The sequence below is a fragment of the Doryrhamphus excisus genome, chromosome 2, assembly GCF_030265055.1.
Source record: "Doryrhamphus excisus isolate RoL2022-K1 chromosome 2, RoL_Dexc_1.0, whole genome shotgun sequence".
In the NCBI taxonomy this organism is placed as follows: Eukaryota; Metazoa; Chordata; class Actinopteri; order Syngnathiformes; family Syngnathidae; genus Doryrhamphus; species Doryrhamphus excisus.
In genome coordinates this window covers 1,520,733-1,543,654 of record NC_080467.1, presented here as the reverse complement: position 1 = coordinate 1,543,654, position 22,922 = coordinate 1,520,733, and the positions used below count along the sequence as shown (strand labels likewise).

The 22,922-nt window shown below is 38.1% G+C and overlaps 1 protein-coding gene across 1 annotated transcript in view; it reads right to left on the bottom strand.

Annotated features, from left to right (window-relative positions):
* LOC131114089 (gamma-aminobutyric acid receptor subunit pi) overlaps window positions 1-22,922 on the bottom strand; it is a 52,281-nt gene that overhangs the window by 23,019 nt on the left and 6,340 nt on the right. Inside the window, exon 2 of the mRNA XM_058064295.1 lies at window positions 14,597-14,686. Within this exon, the coding sequence (XP_057920278.1) occupies window positions 14,597-14,649 (53 nt within the window). The 5' untranslated portion in view covers window positions 14,650-14,686. The remainder of the gene's footprint in view (window positions 1-14,596; window positions 14,687-22,922) is intronic.

Here is a 22,922-nt window from a genome sequence, read left to right as displayed (position 1 = left end):
TCAGTACTATTATTTGATGAATTATCAGCATATATTGATATATGATATCATTATGGCACTTTTCATTTTACATGGGGCAAGTTCGGGCAAGTAGTTCTCACCTTAAGGATTCCCCATGGGCAAGTCATTTTTGTTTTTAACGTAGAGCCCTGTAATGTCTCTTTTGGTCAAGTAGTTTGTAAAATAAATTACCTGCAAAAATGCGTCTTATACTCCAGTATGTTTTTTTCTACCTAATTATTATAATTTTTGGCCTTGTGCGACTTAAACTCTGGAGCAACTTATAGTCCAGAAGATATGGTATATTTACGTTACGTGTTAGATTTTGCTTGTCCATCCGTGAAAACACCACGTGGCCTCCGAAAGGAACTGCTGGAACTGACAAGCATCCTCGCACATGAAAGTCACACAAAATGTCTTCCCCGTGAAGCTCAGGTCCCGGTCCACCTGACTGTGTCAAATCAGCCGAGACAGCCGGATAAGTCGCTCCCAGCACGCTGTTGCTATGCTGCATGAAGTCTCACTCACATGGCTTGCAGCCTGTTGTTTCTTGGATGGGGGGAACCATGTTGGTGACAGCAGTGTCAGTTCTCAGCCTCTGGTGCTTTGCATTACCATTCGAGCACGCCCTCAGTGACCCGACTTATAGTCTCAATTACTCAATTTCAAAGAGACTGCGTCTTGGAATTTTTTTTTTTTTTACTGAAACTGCTTCAAAAATGGATTATCTGTAAATGATACATATATATGATAGAATGTGGAAGAATCAAAGTGAAATAAGTATTACATAATGAGCGCAATGGTTAAACAATAACCTCAGATAAACCTGTTGTAGAATATAAAGTAGATCGCCTGCACTGTGTTCCAAATTATTATGCAAATGATACCTTTCTCTGATTTTGCTAAATAGTCAATATAAATGACCGTCATTATAATTTTCAAGCGCAACTTGAATGTTGCTGAACAAATCTCCCAACGATGACAATATTATAAAAACAACAATGCACTGTTCCACATTATTATACAGTAAACCTCGGATATATCGGACTCGAATATATATCGGAAATTCGCTCACAACGGACAGATAAAAAAGAACCGATTTTTCTGTAAAAATTCATTGCATATATCGGATTTTTTATAACGGATTTCACCTATTTCGGACAAAATCTCCAGTCCCGTTCCAATGCATTTCCATGAAATTTCCCTGGCATATATCGGATGGCCGCATCGTTATGCTAATCTTGTTGATGTCACTGGCTATTGTCTTTCTCCTGGCTCCAGATTTAGGACAAATATAAAAGTGAGTGACGTCAATAATACTAGCACAGCAGTGAATGAGATCTTAACCTCACTATTGGAAATAACGTAGGCCTGACGGGCGTAACAGGGCCTAGCTTAATTAACAATTTCTTATGCTCAGAGTCCAATAAAGTTCAATTCTCATTACCTTACGTCTCTTTTCATTGCCCAGTCCAGGTACATTGGAAACATAGTCAAGGAAGTGCCTTTTTATAACGGATAAAATCCGATTTACGCATATACCGGATATAAATCCGATATATGCGTAAAACGGACATTTTCCGGTATACGCATATAACGGATTTCGCTTATATCGGACAAAACCAGTGGGAACAATTGAATCCGATATATCCGAGGTTTACTGTACAATAAAACAGTTTCAAAACATATCTTCTTCTTTTCATTCTATCCCAGCTGTCTTCGGGTAAGAGGCGGGGTAAACCCTGGACTGGTGGCCAGCCAATCACACATATAGACAAACAACCATTCACACTCACATTCATACCTATGGACAATTTGGAGTCGCCAATTAACCTAGCATGTTTTCGGAATGTGGGAGGAAACCGGAGTACCCGGAAAAAAACGGGAGAACATGCACACTCCACCCAGAGATGGCCGAGGGTGGAATTGAACCCTGGTCTCCTAGCTGTGAGGTCTGCACACTGCTGATGTAGCACCTCTGTTTCATTTACCATCTCTTTTATTTATGTGCAGGCAGCATGGTAAGAAGAAAAGGAAGATATCACGATGATGTGCCGCAGTTTAAGTGGAACATGAACTTTAGTAATGAAACTATTCATGCATACACAAGAATCCTCTCTATTCTTCAATGAGAGTAATTCTTTCTCCCAGTTGTGAGCAGGGTCCACAGAGAGCGTATTTCCTCAGGGTGCGTGCTGACAGACTTTGACACACCTGCCCACCGGGCTGCCGATCAAGAATAATAAGATGACACATTGAGTGCCCACAACTGAGCTGAGAGGGCCAATGCCATGCAGGCAGGGTGCTTGATTTAAGACTCTGTGTAATCCCCCATCCAAAGAAAATATTCATGCATTAGGGGTGCCACGATAGAGGAAGAAAATTCACGGTTCAGTTTGTTTTGATACTTTGGTGTCACGGTTCAATACGTATTTTCAATACAAAAACATTTAAATATGTCAAATAAAATGTATTGAAAAATGTGCTAAATAAAATTAAATAAAATTAAATGTAAAATAAATCAAAAATAACAAAATTCAATTCAACATGGCAAAAAATATGTATCATTTATCAATAGTTATGTTCATAGATATGGAATGGATTGAGTAAGGAAATCAAACAATGCACAACGATGAGCCAATTCAAGAAACAATACAAGCAGTTGATGTTTGCTAAATACAAGGATGAAGAGTCTTGAACCAGTCATGATGTGCTATATATATCACTATATTGACACGCACTATGGTACCCATTATGGCATTGGATGCTCATATCACCTCCTACTTTGGTACGAGGTACATTATTTAAAAAAAAAAAAAAAAAAACTTAAACTGTATTATGGAAAGCAGGAAGTGAACAAATGTAACATTTACTGATTGTAAAAGTACCAGATGGAGGAGTAGGATTTAATAAGCTTTGCTTCTTCCTACTCCTTTTGGACATGTGGAACTGGGAACTGATTATGGGATGCACTCAATTGGAATCAAATAAGTCCTGAACCAGCTTTGTCCATCCACACTATATTTCCATACACTTATATATAAATAATAATAATTTAAAATAAGTGATATATGGTGACAGCGTACTGATATAAATATTAAATATCGCAATAGTTTGACACAATAATTAATTACACATTACAGATACATAGTATTAAATAGTATAATAGTCCAACTACATAACGTTCATTATTTTCACAATTCATGGGAACATAAACCAAAGCAATTAAAAATGACGATACAGCCAAAGTCAAGGCAAAACTTGCATAACAACTACTGGGTTCTCTGCTGAAAAAAACGCATAGACCAGCTACCAGCATGTCCAGTATAGAACCACGTACCAGCATATGTTGCTGGTGTGCTGGTCTGGAGACTAGCTACCAGCACGAAAACACACACACAGAAACAAAACACAACATATGCACAAAACGACATGCTTGTCTAGTGTTATTAATTCATTCCAGTAGGCCCGACTCTAACCAAAACGTACTCTATCCAAATTAACATGTCCCATAAGAAATCATGTAAATCAAATTCATCTGCACACACTTTTATAGTTTTGAAATTATAGTTATACACAAAAAAACAATTCAAAATGCATATAATTACTGTACAAACAGCGGAAAAGCAACACCCCCACGACTGCGCGGTACAATCGGTGTAGAAAATTGATTGATTCTGTTCAGCGACTCAGCCGAGCCGGTCTATTAGGAAGAAAACATGAAATAATGGCCGCAGTGTGTGTCAAGTAGCTAGCGATCAATGAGTGAAAACAAACAAGAAAAACGCCACATTAATGAGCTGATCACCGCTAGTTCTTAAACAAACAATAAATCACCATTGTTGCGACTGTAAAAGAGCTTCTCGCTGGTTCTTTGGCACGGCGCTGCCGTCGCAGAATAGCAATTTACGAAAGAGTCATATATTCGGTCACAATGCTGGATACTTCATCAATAAGGGATATAAACAAAGAACCCAGAATAAAATATATATATAATGTATATACTGTTCAGCTTTTGCCATTCCCCTGGAGAAAGTGAACGCTAAGCTTGTGTGAGTGAGAACAATGAATCCATTGTGTGTCTCCCAGTCTTCTTAAAGAATGAATTTATTTCCTACTTAAGGGTCCTCGACTTCTACCGTACAGCTGAGCGAAGCAGAGTATGTGACATTTGAGGCAGTAAGCTGGGCAGCTTTAGCAACCACTGCTTGGCCTCCATCTCTCCATACATTATTTGGCCTAAAGGCTACGCTAATACATGGTGGCTTCATGTTGGATGTGTGCTTGAATGAATCGGTTTAGACATCATTATTCAGCAGCGCCTTGCCAATGAAGGACTTAAAACCCTGTGGCGGAATCGGCCTTTTCAGATCCAGTTCCATGACATAACCTCCCTAAAGACCTCCGAACCCTGACCAAAGTCTTCTTCCCACTTTTCATTCAATTCACACAAAGTACGAGTCCAAGTGCCTCTTACAGATTTCATAACATATTAATTTAGACCAGGGGTCGGGAACCTTTTTGGCTAAGAGAGCCATGAAGGCCAGATATTTTAAAATGTGTATCTGTGAGAGCCATATACATTTTTTTAAACATTGAATGCAATAAAATGTGTGCATTTGTATTTGCACACATTTTATTGTATTTTATTGTATTTGATGTTTACTTTAAAATGTTAGCAAACATACATTTTTATTGTGGTAAATGCTTGAGAGCCAGATACAGTCATCAAAAGAGCCCTACCTGGCTCCCGAGCCATAGGTTCCCTACCTCTGATTTAGACAAACATACCCCCCCCCCAATGCAGAGAGCTGAGTAACACTCTCCATGGCTTCAATTTCTCTGTCTTTCCTTGCATTGCTTCCTCCCACTCGGCAATATGCTCCTATGCGCTTCCTACTGTTCTTTCATTGATTCATGTCATCTTCCTCTTGGAACCAAAGTGGGTCTTTTCTCTGGTGCGGGAATCCCATGTGTGTTTGTGTACGCACACGGAGCAATTTGATGGATGTTTTAACCATTCCGGAGTGCTGGCAGGGATATACACTTCCAACAAAGTTTGTTGCTGTGCTTCAAACTCTGACTCTGGCGGGGGATTCATTTTCATATATTTATACATTTTTGTGAGATTACTTTACACTATATTCATTAAAACTGAAACGCATACCATATCATAGCATGCTTATTACCATAAGCAGTTCATAAATACAAGGATGAAGAGTCTTGAACCGGTCATGATGTGCAATATATATCACTATATTGACACTTACTATGGTACCCATTATGGCATTGGATGCTCATATCACCGAGTACTTCGGTATGAGGTACATTATTTAAAAAAAAAAACAAAAAAAAACCTTAAACTGAATTATGGAAAGCAGGAAGTGAACAAATGTAACAGTTAGTGATTGTAAAAGTACCAGATGGAGGGGTAGGATTTAATAAGCTTTGCTTCTTCCTACTCCTTTTGGACATGTGGAACTGGGAACTGATTATGGGATGCACTCAATTGGAATCTGATGCATGTTCAAATGAAATAAAACCATTACCATTACCATTACCATTACCATTACCATTACCATTACCATTACCATACAAACAATAAACATATTTAATAATAAACACATAAACATAAAATATTTTGTTTGAAAAATGGCCACACAGCGAAAAGACTAGGGTTCAATTCCCTGCTGGGCTCCACATTTCTGTGTGGGTTTTCTCCGGGTATTTCTCCGGTTTCCTCCCCCATTCCAAAAACATGCTAGTTTAATTGTCGACTCCAAATTGTCCATAGGTATGAATGTGAGTGTGAATGGTTGTTTGTCTATATGTGCCCTGTGATTGGCTGGCCACCATTCCACGGTGCACCCCGCCTCTCGCACAAAGACAGCTGGGATAGGCTCCAGCATGCCCCCGCGACCCTAGTCAGGATAAGCGGTACGGAAAATTGATGGATTTGATGGAGTTCCAGAATGATCCCACCAAGAGGGTTTGGAAAGTCACCAGATTTCGTAAGACGGTTGCCAAGTTGGCAACACTGAGCTGCATGGAAGGAGAGGGAAGCCTTTCACAGATGGAGAATACATCATGAAAATTCATGTAGAAAATACATTCTGAAAAATATCAGAGCATCTGTTCCACAAATTAAAAAAATGAAGCAGGCAATTATTCAGAAAATCAAAGAATGTCTTTTTCTGTAAAGTCCAACAGAATGACAACAAACATCAACAGTAGGCAAACTGATGACATTAATGGAGGAGTGTAGGTGTACGTACATGGTATAGAGTTATGATATACATATATGTGAAGGTTGATGAGCTTTTTTTACACAAATGCAGGAACCACTCAAAAAGGTAAATGGTAATGGTAATGGTTTTATTTCATTTGAACATGCATCAGATTCTCTTAGGAAAAACAATCAGACTCACAATCAGACTGCACTTCCGGAATAACAAACAAAAACAGACTGTGTACATATATTTATACTGTTATTCTGTATATTTTGTATTTTCATATTTTGTATTTCATATTTTGTATTCTCATTCTTTTTTAATAGATGTGTATGCACCTACTACACCTAAACAAATTCCTAGTATGTGTTTGATCATACATGGCAATAAACCTTTTCTGATTCTGATTCTGATTCTGATTCTGATTCCAATTGAGTGCATCCCATAATCAGTTCCCAGTTCCACATGTCCAAAAGGAGTAGGAAGAAGCAAATCGTATTAAATCTGAGCTGGCTCTGAGCCTCCATCTGTTACTTTTACAATCAGTAAGTGTTACATTTGTTCACTTCCTGCTTTCCATAATACAGTTTAAGTTTTTTTTTTTAATAATGTACCTCATACCGAAGTAGGAGGTGATATGACCATCCAATGACATAATGGTTTACATAGTTCATAGTTCAGTTCATAGTATAGACATAATGGATTACAGGGCTTACATAGTTCAGTGTTTAAATTCATTTTAAGACAGGCACAATTAAAAAAATATATATATCTTAAAATGTTCTAAGCTGAATAATCAGAATAATCAAACTAATCAAATGATTTGCCCTCAGCAATTCTTGACAGTTTTTTGGATGTGAGTGTGAATGGTTGTTTGTCTATATGTGCCCTGTAATTGGCTGGCAACCAGTCCAGGGTGTACAACCGCCTCTCGCCCAAAGTCAGCTGGGATAGGCTCCAGCATACCTCTGCAACCCAAAGATAATAGATGGAAGGATATCTGAGGCAACCATAATGCTGATATGGACTAAGAAAACAACATGTCAGCCCAACCCTGAAGTTTTATCAAACGTTCTGCCTTTTTGACTCTGTAGGCGCTTTATAAATAACACAGTGCTTCTTAAATGTTAGATGCTGCATGTCTAAATGATATTTAATCATATCAATAATGCATGAATCAGTGGGAACTTCATCTGCTGATGCAGAGTGAGCATTGCTAATCAAGTGATTCATCTCATCACAGCCGGAATAAGTTGCAGGTTTGCTTGTTTTGAAGTATTACCTCGGCATAATACTTATATCCACACAGCTTTCAATCAATTATACTAACTAAAACACTTCGATTATTTTGACAACTGACAATTTTCATGCAATCTTTAAACACAATACTTGTGATTACGCTGCTAATGCGCATCCGATGGTACTTACACACGGCGCTGATCTAAAAAGCAATTTGTCCATCTGACATAACACTTGAGGTGTGAGAAATTGTGTGTGTAAACAGAAAAATAGAGCCATACTTGGACAATACAACTTGACAAAAGGCAATTGACAGGCCGGACGGCTGTCTTAGCAATCAACCGTTCATGCTTTGATGACTGGAATTCAGCACTGTTGTTTTTCAGCAGCGAAGAACAGCTTCTGCTTCCTGTCGTCTGCTGTGGCGCACGTCCAAAACGCTGTGAGGAGCGCTGAAGCCAAAAAATTACCTGCGGTGTTCTGTCAGATGTTTATGGATCCAAACTCCAACTCACCTCTTAACTTCGTTAGTGGAAGACACTGATCTGACAACAAGATACTCTATTATTAATTGATGCAGGCATACAGTACATAGTCTCCTGAACGGGCTACACTCTGGCGCCTTCCTGATTATTCCATACACCTGTCCGTAATATAGTTAGAAATTCATGAGCACAATCTCAACAAACCCTCCAAATATTTATGATACTGTATGTGTATGTGAATGTAAGACGTACAGTATTGGATATATTACACATTTAGATGCAGTCTTATACAGTAAATTCTCACACAAGCACACCGTGAACACACAGAGTTGCACAACACTCAGAGATAATCCATGGAAAAGCAGTGGGAAGAGAAGGTAGTAAACAGACACACTATCAGTTAGAACCAGTTTGAGCCAGCCTCTCACACAGAAAGGTAATTTATACATTCCTGGCACACAAGCTTAAGTTTCACTTTCTAAAGGGGGGCGTCAGCTGCTATATATCTGTAAGCAAATATATTGCTCTTATTTTTTTAATACAATTTGAGAACCTTTTAAATGGTGTGATCATTGACTAGTCGTCCAATAGTAACGCGATCCCAGGAAGCGAAGAAATAGCCTTTACAGTATGTGTACCGATTGTGCCCACAACTTATCCCGAGTCATGTCTGTAGAGAAAAATCTGATTATACGGCAGTAATGTGTTTAATGAAGGTAGCTTGGTGTAAATACATTCCTCAAATTAGATTTCATCATTTCATTTGAGTGAATGGTGAAATATAGCGGCTACTGGGCTCACTGATAAAAATCCTTAAAATCGCTAAACAAAAAACAAAAACAAAAAAAAAACACAAAACAAACAAAGACATTGGACACGCTAAGCCCAATAATAATATGCCTCTCACATTTATTAAACCCATTTTAAAATCGTAAAATGCATAGGAGCCAGGACTGCACTTCCTCAACCCAGTGTGTGCGCACCACTGTGGAAGCCTGCATCGAGCCTTTGTTTTAAGTGGGGTTCATTTAGTGATAGTCCTACTAAAACACATTTATATTCATTCATTCATTTCATTCATTTTCTACCGCTTTTCCTCACGAGGGTCGCGGGGGGTGCTGGAGCCTATCCCAGCTCTCTTCGGGCGAGAGGCAGGGTACACAGCCAGCCAATCACAGGGCACATATAGACAAACAACCATTCACACTCACATTCATACCTATGGACAATTTGGAGTCGCCAATTAACCTAGCATGTTTTTGGAATGTGGGAGGAAACCGGAGTAGCCGGAGAAAACCCACGCATGCACGGGGAGAACATGCAAACTCCACACAGAGATGTGCCGAGAGTGGGAATTGAACCCTGGTCTCCTAGCTGTGAGGTCTGCGCGCTAACCACTCGACCGCCGTGCCGCCCCTCTGACATTTGTTAAACCCATTTTTACGTCGTAAAATGCATAGGAGCCAGGACTGTACTTCCTCAACCCAGTGTGTGCGCACCACTGTGGAAGCCTGCATCGAGCCTTTGCTTTAAGTGTGGGTCATTTAGTGATAGTCCTACTAAAACACATTTATATTATTTAATTGAAATAAATAATTAAACTCCAGAACTAGCATGAATGAACTAAACTGAACATGTAATTCATAAAATCATCAATAATGTTTAATTAGTATAAGCAGTGAACTGCAACTGCAACAAAATCAGCTGTCCTGTAACTTTAGCAACACTTCCAGTGTGTGGTGGAAATTGAATTTATTGATCGTGTTTCTTTCTCTCTTTTTTTTTGTTTTTTTTTGTTATCAAACTAAGCCTACGTGCACAATATCATTGAGAAACTCTTCCAAAGCTCCAGGGACCAATTATAAAAGTGCAAGTAAAAATCTGGTACTATGGCCAAGACTCTTAATACCATGAAAATACTTGCTGGTGTCATTCTCATTAATTTATATACACCAAATATTGTATTTGTATTTATTCCTTTGAGCTTTTAATGGTTACATTATGTGGAAAATTGGATTTACGCGCTGCAAGCCTTACAAGCTATAACCAGTAGCTCATTTACTTGAATGGGGAGTCTTTATCTTTTGTTTGCGGTCTTGCAGGTTTCTTACCCCCTACCAGCTATTTAAATATTTCTATTTGAACCCTCATGCAAATTGATTGTGTCATTTTTGACTCTGCATCTCTTGTAATGTTCCCAATTTCTGCATGTAGCCAGCACATAGGAGGAAGTACAAGATGTAACTGGTGATGAGAAGCCACACTTGAAGCAATCGACACAAAGAACCCTGTAGTTTGAAACTTCAATATCCCAGAAGAATGTGGTCGGAAATGAGAAAATCCCTCACTGATACTGATCGCGTCAGTGATACCATGACTAATCGCTTTGAAAATTCAAATGGAAGAGAATCCCAACAGAGGGAAGATATTGTTCCAGATAGGGGACCAACAATTAAGGCTAATGAATATGGAAAATGGGGCATTCAGTCAGCGTTGCAGTAGAAATGAATAGAAAAGCTCAATATTGGCTTCAAATTGGTACGGCAAGGCAATATATGTCAAGCTGTTGCATTTGAAGAGAATCCAAAATGCCTCAGTATTATAATTAAAGCTTTGATCCTGTTCATCGGAAAATGATGAATTTACATGTCATACATGTACTATTTATTTGAACATGTAAACATTTGTTTTAGCTACTGTTGAGTTATGTGAAGTAGGTAGTCTTAAAGTTTTTTTGTTTTTTTTTCCCTTTATTTGGGCAAATATGTGAATCATTACAGTGCATTTCTTACATCAATCAAAATATAACTTTCCATTATTTACATTTGTATTCAACTATCTGATCCCAAGCCCAAAAGGAGTAGGCTGAAGCAAAAGCTTATAAATGCCTACCCCTTTTTGCAGGATATAATCATGTTCATGCCACTGTCTTGTTTCCCCTGTTATTATTTTCATTGTAATATTATTATCATTATTATCATTGTTGTTATAATCTTTATCATTATTACCATCATTATAATCATCATTAATATTACCATTTTCATCATTATAGTTAAAAATTTTGTGATTTTTTTATTTTTAATTATTTAATTTTACAGACTTCATTGCTTCTTGTAGAGTGTAGAGATTTCATCTGTTATTTTCTGAAATCTGAAATCAGTCTTTGTGTCAATTTATTAGCCCACTTTTTTTGTGACATTTACTTATTTTCTGTATTGCATGTGTCTAATCTTATGCATTAAAAAACAAGAACTTGAGATTGTGTCTGGACAGGTGACCAACCCAAACATCAGTTTCTTCTTGTTAAACCCTACCTGAGGTTTTTAGACGTGTTTATTACTTTGTGTGTGTCTAGTCTTGTGCATTAGGAAGCAAGGTTTTAGGTCTGTGCTCAAACCAATTTTTGAAGCAATGATGTCTTGCTGTCCATTATTACTAAAAGTTTGAAAGAGGATGTAAGTTGAGTTTCCGTAACTTCTACCTAAATTATACCTAGATCACTCATACAGTACACAGAACCCATGCATACATTTAGTACTGTTCTAAGTAGAGCTTCAAAATGAGACAAAACATTTTTGAATAAGTTATTCATCGCATAATCTGCATAATCAAAGCCTCTTGCAGGCCGACTTTGCTGCTGAAGTTGGAAGCAATTAGAACATTATTTGAAGTGTAGCGTACTCAAGTTTTATGGAACAAAAAAGTCAAGCGATGGACCCAAAACGAATATCACTGACCCTGAGGCAAAGGGGCCGATTGGCTGTCTGTCAAAACGAGGGATAATCCTTGGCGGCAAGTGCAGTCCAATAGCCATCAGATGGCATCTTTGAGAGAAGGGTTTTAGGAAAAAAAAAGTCTCCTTCAGCAGCAGAAAATTGTCTGTTTGGAATTTGCGGAGAGCACCAAACATGGGACATTGAAACATGGAAACATGGAAATCTTCTGAGAAAAAAATGCAAACTTGAAGGTCAAGTTTCAAATGCTACGAGGAGATCCAACCTGAGATATTGTGCAAGAGACTTCTTCCAGATGAAGAACATCACTCTTTTGAATCACCCTGCATGTTCTCCTGATCGAAATCCAATTGGGAACATTTGGGAATGGATGGCAAGGGATGTTTACAAAATGGACATCAGTTCCAGACAGTGGATGCTCTCCGTGAAGTTATTCCCACTAGCCTCCTGGAAACACTGCCAACACCAATTCTTTAAGTGATGACTAGAACCTGCTTATAATCCAACATTGCAACATTCAATACTTTTTTATTTTCCCCCAGGACTGTAAATGAGACCATCAAGGTGTAGTTTTAACTGTCTATTTTATATTAAAGATATTTTGTTCATACAAAACAAGACATGTTCATACCATCTCTATCCGTTTTTTTTTTTTTTTGATGAATCGATATATCCGTTATCGTGACAGGCCTAGTTCTAAACTTCAGAAAGTGTTTTGAACTGAGTGGAGAAGAATTTGAAAAAAGCTAAAAACATACCACTTCCACACGGAATGGGAGGAGAGAACTTTTTGGGCAGACTTCATGCAGTGTTCAAACCGCAGCGTAGCAAGCTATGATTGCATATATTTAACTTGAATTCCTCGATTGAGGAGGATTCACATTCTTCTTACTAAATTAAAGCAACAGTATACAGTTGGAACAAAGGGGAATGTTCAAGTCCCATTAGGGCTATCAATGAAAGCCCAGACAAAATGACAGCAAAGCTTTAAAAGACCGGATGCAAGCATTTGCCATGGTATCTTCTAAGACCACTGGTATACGTACCGCATCTTCACTATGATGCAAGATCAGCTTTATCACTTCAAATAATCCATTCCCGTCTCTACGGACTTACTCCAGTAGATAAATGAGTGACTTCAATGACCTTTTATGTTCCTGCAATCTGTAAAAAAACATCAAGGCACTGGTTTGACTTGAGATTAGGGCCTTTGTTGGACTTTCAAGGTCACATTGGTGGCCACGCATTTGTATTCCACTGATGGAGGCCAAGTGATCATCCCTAATCGCGCTAAAGCTGCCAAAGCGTTTGATCACAGCGCCTCGTCATACTCGGTGGGTCTCAGGGGTCTTCAATTAAAATCGAGTAAGGTCCGTTTATGCAATTTTTTTACTCAGCAAAGGTAAATTGCATCAAACAGACTAGCTGTTACCAAATATGAAATATTCATGAAACCCTTCACAACTCAATTGTTTCGATACAACAGAACCAAATAAATTCACATAAATAATAAAATGTTTAACTGTACAAACAATGAAATGAACACACGCTTACATTTGAAGTTAAAATAAACTGCACCGGTTTCTTTGAAATAATAAGAATTATGTCTCGTAGATTTTTCATTCCGGGCTAAACTCTGTTATTTTTCGTGGTCTCATGTCAGACTTCGATGGATACTTCAATTTGAATAAATTGTGCTTTGTCAGGAAGTGGCATTTCCGTCACTTTACCGTTTTTGACCAGCGCTACAGTTTCACAGCATATGAGACACAGCGGTTTGGAACTGGATTCTGAATGAATGAACTTCTTTGTCCTTCGGTTTTTCCCTTCAGGTGTCACCTCCTACCTGGCAGCTCTAAACGTAGCATCCTTCTACCAATATATTCACTATTTCTCCTCTGGACATGTCCAAACCATCTTAGTCTGGCCTAAAGGACTTTATCTCCAAGGCCTCTAACATGTAATGTCCCTCTGATGTACTCGTTCCGGATCCTATCCATCCTGGTCACTCCCAATGAGAACCTCAGCATCGTCAACTCTGCTACCTCCAGTTCTGCTTCCTGTCTTTTCCTCAAGGGTGCTGTCTCTAGACCAAATAACATCACATAACAACTTTTTTATTATTAACTTTCACTTTTTTATATGAATTTAATATTTGGTTTTCTCTATCAACTCTTCTTACAAGCCATGGTTTGCTCATTCCCTTCCCAGCAGGCAAACAGACTTATAATTTAATTGGCTCATTTTGAGTGACGTCACCGCCTTTGCCGTCACATTACCGTAATAACTTAAGTAATTACATGAAGCCAGGAATCGGGTATTAACTCAATTATTTTGATATGGATTGATGGGAAAAGGGTAATAAAGTGTTTAAGTAAGATGTGTCATAGCAGTTTTTCAATCCATTTTCTGTCCCAATGGCACAGTGGTTTGCTTTGGATGTTTTTTAATCTGCATGGACTCTAAAATATTTGACAAATTCATCACATACATTCCGGGCGAACATGATGAAAATCTAAAAAGATCTATCCGACACGGTGAGAGGAGTAGAGGCTTCTTTTCATGGCAACTGACAAATGTAGGGCAAGATATCCCTCCATTCCCATGTGACCTCTGCCGGCATGTCTGCATATCTTATCAGTTGAGGCCTCATCAGATGTGCTCAGCAACATCAGGAATGCATTAATGGAATTTTAATGGCTATTGTCCTAAGAACGGCGCTGACTGTCAATGTGCACAGTTCCCACAATAAGAAGCAGCCCCTTCCAACTAAATCACCTCGCATCAAGCGTTGGGTGTTGTTACAAATTACTATCTGACATAAACTAATTATATTTTCCGCTTGTTAAGATAGCTTAGCGTGTGCGGATCCCAGCGGTTGTATTTTTCTGTCCGTAAGCGATCTTACCTGCTAATGAGGAGCATCCAGAAGAGGGTCCCTGCAGATCCAAATGGACCCATGGCCGGAGAGGAAATGGGGAGGCTTAGTACAGTTTATCTGGAATAAGAAAAAGAGCGTAATCAATAACAAGCAGTTTAGTTTGCCGTTAGCTGGAGCCTATCCCAGCTGACTTCAAGCGAGAGGCTTGTCGTCACGCTGTACTGGTCGCCAGTCAAATGCAGCCATGGATGACTAAGGTAATGGTAATGGTTTTATTTCATTTGAACATGCATCAGATTCCAATTGAGTGCATCCCATAATCAGTTCCCAGTTCCACATGTCCGAAAGGAGTAGGAAGAAGCAAAGCATATTAAATCCTACCCCTCCATCTGGTACTTTTACAATCAGTAACTGTTACATTTGTTCACTTCCTGCTTTCCATAATACAGTTTAAGTTTTTTTTGTGTTTTTTTTCTTCATTTTTTTCATTTGTTCACTTCCTGCTTTCATAATATAGTTAATTTTTTTTAATTTTAATTTTAATTTTAATTTTAATTTTAATTTTAATTTTAATTTTAATTTTAATTTTAATTTTAATTTTAATTTTAATTTTAATTTTAATTTTAATTTTAATTTTTTAATTTTTATTTTTATTTTTATTTTTATTTATTTATTTTTTTGTCACATACCGAAGTACTCGGTGATATGAGCATCCAATGCCATAATGGGTACCATAGTGCGTGTCAATATAGTGATATATATAGCACATCATGACTGGTTCAAAACTCTTCATCCTTGTATTTAGCAAACATCAACTGCTTGTATTGTTTCTTGAATTGGCTCATCGTTGTGCATTGTTTGACTTCCTTACTCAATCCATTCCATAGTTTGATTCCACATCCTGAAATGCTATGGCTTTTTAACGTAGTCCTGTTTCAAGTGTTTCAAATTTAGTTCTTCCCTGAGATCATATTTCTCCTAAGAGACCAAGATGGAAGGTGGAAATTAATGCATGCATCGCAGATTAAATTGGCCATTTTCAATCTTTGCCATCTTTCTTTTTAAATTTAGTGGAGTTCAGAGATAACCCTATCTGATCACCTCAAAGGGCCCCTCCATCTTTGCGGCTGCACCATAGTGACATGCCTTTGGGATATTCGCTATACACTATAATGACAGCTTGTTAATGACTTCCCCCTGTGAAGACCGGGAAGCTGCAAGCTGCAGACATGGTTGAAAAGCAATAAGGGACATTGCAGTTTCCGTCAGAGAGGGTCTCTTTGTTTCCCTCAGCTCTCAAGACTTGAAGATGAAAGGAGACAGAAGCTCTTAAGAGACTAGCACCTTCACCACTGGGGAGTCCAGCGGAAGGCAAACTAGGCTAAGGAAATATTGAATCATGTTAGCATTGGGAGCATCTCTGCGTGTTTGTTGTTTTGTTGGTTTTCGCTTTGGTTAGAGAGTGCTTGTGTACTTTGTAGGGGGCAAATAAAAACAATCAAATATTTAATTCCGGTCTCGAAGGTCAGTCAACATGCTCGCTGATGCGAGAAGTTACAGCTCTAATGTCAAACACTGCTGAGGTCGTGTTTTTGTTTTGTTTTTTTTTTACATTTTACTTAACCCTCCTCTTGTTTTAGGGTCGGGACCGACCCTTTTTACATTTTAATGCGTAAAAAGAACACATAATATTTGTTTATTGCATTAAGGCGTTTTGACTTGATTTCAACAAAATATAACCAAAAAAATAATTTTTACTACATTTTAAAATGGTCTGGTTGAAATTATGACCACTGTATTGTTAGGGTCGGTTTCGACCCGGTTATAATAATATGACTATAAAGCAATATTTTGAGCCAAAACTGAAATCATAAGTGTACAATTAGCCAACACAATGACAACCAGCTCCGCTTCTCATCATGGAAGCTTCAGGGGATTCTCATTTTGACCTCATTTTGATAACGGATTCTCATTTTTCCAATATACATGTGAGGTGAATTCACTCATTTGATTGGCTGATTTCACATTTATAATTTGGATCATGGAAGGAATGGCAAGAAGTACAGTGAACCAAGATCTGGACCTGTTCTGCTTTTTTTTATTTCACTTTATACTAAAGTTCTGTTGCTGAAAACAATAACTTTTTCTACCTTTTCTTGACATTGATATACAGTAAAGTCTCGTTATATCGATATCGGTTACAGCGAATTACTGCTTATTACGATACTATTTTCATTTCCCGGCAAATTTCTAGTCTTTTATGATATAATTAGTTCCGTTAGTACGATACCCGGTTATTATGATAATCCGGTTACTACGATGCCCTTTTCATCTCCCGCCAGCCAATTTGGTCTGCTTATATCGATACAAAAGCAGCTTAAATCAATCTTTGCTTAAGGATTTCAATACCAAAAAAGAACACGGCGAACGGCTGCTTCCAGTCAACTTTATTTTTCACACTTCCACCACCAGAGCGCAGCACACACACACCGATTCCCGCACTTCCTGGTTCACAGGTCATGCTCAACCCGCCCCCACATAGCTGGCCAAACACATGCCTGCAACAGAAGAACCAACTGACATAGCATACACACCTATTCCAACGAAGACACAAGCGTACAAATACACGTATTTAATTGTGTTGTATTCAGATATCTTTTTATTCTATACACACGAGAGAAACCACGAACGCAGTTGGTTCTTCTGTTGCAGGCATGTGTTTGGCCAGCTATGTGGGGCGGGTTGAGCATGACCTGTGAACCAGGAAGTGCGGGAATCGGTGTGTGTGTGCTGCGCTCTGGTGGTGGAAGTGTGAAAAATAAAGTTGACTGGAAGCAGCCGTTCGCCGTGTTCTTTTTTTGGTATTGAAATCCTTAAGCAAAGATTGATTTAAGATGCTCGACATTGTTCATTGTTCGGATATATCGACAGTCCGGTTATATCTATATTTTTTCCGACTCCCGACAATATCGATATAACGAGACTTTACTGTATATGGATCAAAATTCACCCCAACACCTTAGATGTTTCTTTAGTGATTAATACTAAAATGAGAAAATAAATCAAACTAATTGATTTAAAAGATATGTTCTATATCCCTCAGTAATAGCCAGGTAACAAAAGAACCTTCAATTTATTAATATGATTATTTTGACGTTCATTTTACCATTTTTGGAAATAGAAATGAAGGGGTATAGTGACAAAAAAAGGCGTACATGCCCACACCAAAAGTTAAATTAAAACCAACATTTTCATGGATGAGGAAGCCTAAGACGGTAACCAAGACATAAGCAAATTTGATGGTAACTTATTGTTTTTAGTGTATTTTATAGCTGATTTAATACATGGGTCAAAACCGACCCGTTAACATAAGAGATGATACAGTAAACCTCGGATATATCGGACTCGGATATATCGGAAATTCGCTCACAACGGACAGATAAAAAAGAACCAATTTTTCTGTAATGCATTTCCAATAAAAATTCATTGCATATATCGGATTTTTTATAACGGATTTCGCCTATTTCGGACAAAATCTCCAGTCCCGTTCCAATGCATTTCCATGAAATTTCCCTCGCATATATCGGATGGCCGCATCGTGGCGCTCCGATTCGCCGAATCGTGACAGGCCGCTATACGACGTCATTTGCAGCGTTTGCAGCGTTGCCTGCGCGTCCAGGTACATTGGAAACATAGTCAAGGAAGTGCCTTTTTATAACGGATAAAATCCCATTTACGCATATACCGGATATAAATCCGATATATGCGTAAAACGGACATTTTCCGGTATACGCATATAACGGATTTCGCTTATATCGGACAAAACCAGTGGGAACAATTGAATCCGACATATCCGAGGTTTACTGTAGCAGCTGCTTCTGTCCTGTCTATCATTATTCAATAGATCACAGATAAGATGTGTCCAAATGAGAATAACTGAGCAATGGCGAGCAGCTTTGGGCCCACATGTGACTCATTTATGTTTATAATAAACGCTGAAGCACAATAAAAGTGACTCAGTAATGCCTGACATAAATTTGTATCTTGGTTTATGCCCTTTTCAAGTCTGTTTTAAATCAAAATGCCCACTGTTGGTGTCATACCGCAATGACATGCATCGCTTTGGACGACTCCCACCCCGGAGAACATGACTGTCCTTGAAGGTGGTCACTGAAGTAGAGCAGATGTGGGGCTTGACTGGAGCTGGTCATGGCAATCGGGGAATTGCCACAGGGACATTTTTGCCACATATGGCCCTTATTCCCAGGTGATTATTCCCGAGGAATTTATTCCCAGGACACATCCAGAAACTGTTCTCATTAAAGGTGACCATGTGGATGTGGTTCACACTTATAAATACCTGGAGTGCAACTGAATGATAAACTGGACTGGACTGCAGAATCTACCTATCCATCTATTTATCTTCTGATGGGTCCTTAGGTACCAACCTGGAGAATGGACTGGACCATTCTTGTGTTAGCTTTCTGGTACAGTAAACCTCAGATATATCGGATTCAATTGTTCCCACTGGTTTTGTCCGATATAAGCGAAATCCGTTATATGCGTATACCGGAAAATGTCCGTTTTACGCATATATCGGATTTATATCCGGATTTATATCCGGTATATGCGTAAATGGGATTTTATCCGTTATAAAAAGGCACTTCCTTGACTATGTTTCCAATGTACCTGGACGCGCAGGCAACGCTGCAAACGCTGCAAATGACGTCGTATAGCGGCCTGTCACGATTCGGCCAATCGGAGCGCCACGATGCGGCCATCCGATATATGCCAGGGAAATTTCATGGAAATGCATTGGAACGGGACTAGAGATTTTGTCCGAAATAGGCGAAATCCGTTATAAAAAATCCGATATATGCAATGAATTTTTATTGGAAATGCATTACAGAAAAATCGGTCCGTTGTGAGCGAATTTCCGATATATCCGAGTCCGATATATCCGAGGTTTACTGTATATATTTTATGCATATATGTTGGTAACTGTTCATAAAAAACTGTCTTTTTTGTAGAGGTGGAAATTATCACAATACACTCACGAGACGAGACAAGTTCATGAGGCGGGACAGTAAGTTAAACTGGGTTTAACGTTTTTCAGAAAGGCACATTCATTCATTTTCTACCGCTTCACTAGACTTCTCTAATACACCACAAGGACACAGAACACACGCTGTCATTCATTCATTTTTTACCACTTGTCCTCACGGGTCGCGGGGTGCTGGAGCCTATCTTTGGGCGAGAGGCCGGGTACACCCTGGACTGGTGGCCAGCCAATCACAGGGCACATATAGACAAACAACCATTCACACTCACATTCATACCTATGGAGTCACCAATCAACCTAGCATGTTTTTGGAATGTGGGAGGAAACCGGAGTACCCGGAGAAAACCCACGCATACGGGGAGAACATGCAAACCCCACACAGAGATGGCCGTGGGTGGAATTGAACCCTGGTCTCCTCGCTGTGAGGTCTGCGCGCTAACCACTCGACCACCGTGCCGCCCCCGAAATGTACAATGAAAAAAATTTTAAAAATTTTGTTCAATTAAAAAAACAAACGCCCCAAGCAGCTGAAACCAATGCACAGAGTGAACCCGCTTCCTGCCTGTTTGGAGTAGAGAGGAAAAGAAAATAGACACACATGAACATAACGATATACTGAACACGAAAAAATTACCAAGCTCATTTTAATTGATTGCGTGACGACTTAATTAATGTATTATTGTCCCAGGCCTAGTGCCCACAACGACAAATCAACGACAAATACAAGTGCTGATGTTTGTTATGAGCTCATATATGTATATAGTTGATCGTATAAAAACTGCACTACACACTCATTTAATGCTCGGAGGAGTATTACGCTATAAAACGTAAAAAGGGGCTGTGTAATTCTCTATGATGAAAGGCTACGTCAGGGCTAACAGTTTAAATTTACGCCGTAACAATCCGGTGAAAATGTTTTCTGTACATTTTTAACACGATCCCTATTACACGGAAAAGCGTAATCATATGAAGACACTCTAATTTGCATATCATTTGCAGTACCGTGCCTGCAAACCAATTACTTGCCCTCACACTTACTGCATTTAAATGTTTTTTTTTTTTTTTCCTTTGAGCGAGAACAGCAATGTGTCTTTGATGGTCACAGTAAATGTACACTTCACCGGAGAAGCGTTACCAAGCTCGTTATCCGCCATTCATGAATGATTGTGATGTATTAATAATGTGCGGATTCAGAGTGTTTTTTGAAACGGTAATGGCATTGGTCTAAAAATGTTCGAAAGTTGGTGTTTTCCACTTCAACAAAGGTAGATAAAATTGTCTTGTTTTTCTTGAGAGTTCAACCTGTGCATCGGTTTCAGAACCTTGTCGGGCATACAGTGGCGGCGGGGCCAAGAGCGTACACACAGAGTGCAGAACAGTGTAACATAGTATAAATTAAATTAGCAGATACGTATATATTTTTTCATTGTACTTTTTATAAATGTAAAATCTCATCTCGTGAAGCGGGAATACTTCCATTGAATCCAAACATTGCAGTATCACCCACCCGCCTACAATATATCCAACTTGCTTTTATCGTGTGCTTATTTCCTGTAATATTTTTCTACTTATTCATAAGATAGAAGCCCTAAGCAAAAAGCATAACATGTAAATTGACAGTGTTTACTATTTGTTGGTAATTTAGTTGATGATGCTGTTAAATAAGGGTAAAAGGTTAGGACAGGAACCAGAACCCCTTTTTTTATAAAAATAAAAATACATTTTCATGGGGCTGGCAATTCCTAGCAGCGCCTGCGGCCACAGGGACAAAGGAATGAAGTGCTATGACTGAGAACTAATCATCCTTTAAATGAAAACAGCTTTTATTAAGAAGTGATTAACAAGCTGCTATTTTGAGATATTGTGGTTTTATTGAGCTTCCTATTTCGGCGGCTGGGATACTAATTATGTTGATGCAACGGGTTTATGTAACCGTCTAATAAGAGGAAAATAACTTGAGCGAATTCAAGAAACAATACGAGCAGTTGATGTTTGCATGATGTGCTATATATATCACTACATATCTATATCTATATATCTAAATATCACTATCTTAACACTGACACTTACTAAGGTACTCATTATGTCATTGGATGCTCATATCACCTCCTACTTTGGTACGGGACAAAAACTAAAATATTAAAAAAAATAAAAATAAAAATAAAAAAATAAATAAAAATGAAAATGAGAATGAGAATGAAAATGAGAATGAGAATGAAAATGAATGAGAATGAGAATGAGAATGAGAATGGGAATGGGAATGAGAATGAGAATGAGAATGAGAATGAAAATGAAAATGAAAATGAAAATGAAAATGAAAATGAATGAGAATGAGAATGAGAATGGGAATGAGAATGAGAATGAGAATGAGAATGAGAATGAAAATAAACATAAACATAAACATGAATAAAGTTTTAAAAAAAATTATATTCGGAAAGCAGGAAGTGAACAAATGTAACAGAGAATGAGAATGAGAATGAAAATGAAAATGAAAATGAAAGAGAATGAGAATGAGAATGAGAATGAGAATGAAAATGAAAATGAAAATGAAAATGAAAATGAAAATGAAAATGAAAATGAAAATGAAAATGAAAATGAAAATGAAAATGAAAATGAAAATGAAAATGAATGAGAATGAGAATGAACATAAACATAAACATAAATAAAGTTTTTTTTAAAATTATATTCGGAAAGCAGGAAGTGAGAATGAGAATGAGAATGAAAATGAAAATGAAAATGAAAATGAAAATGAAAATGAAAATGAAAATGAAAATGAAAATGAAAATGAAAATGAAAATGAAAATGAAAATGAAAATGAATGAGAATGAGAATGAACATAAACATAAACATAAACATAAATAAAGTTTTTTTTTAAATTATATTCGGAAAGCAGGAAGTGAACAAATGTAACAGTTACTGATTGTAAAAGTACCAGATGGAGGGGTAGGATTTAATAAGCTTTGCTTCTTCCTACTCCTTTTGGACATGTGGAACTGGGAACTGATTATGGGATGCACTCAATTGGAATCTGATGCATGTTCAAATGAAATAAAACCATTACCATTACCATTACCATTACCATTACCATTACCATTACTTCCTGGGTTTTTCCTACCAACTTAAGATATTGAAGGATAACCTCCTCTTCTTTTCTCAGATCTCCTTTTGACAGCACACGGAATCCATGACTCCTTTAGCATTCATTAGCATTAGACATTTAGACATTTTTATGGTGTTCATTTCCACTTCCATGAGAACCACTTTCCTTTTCCTTTTCTGCACCTCTGCAGT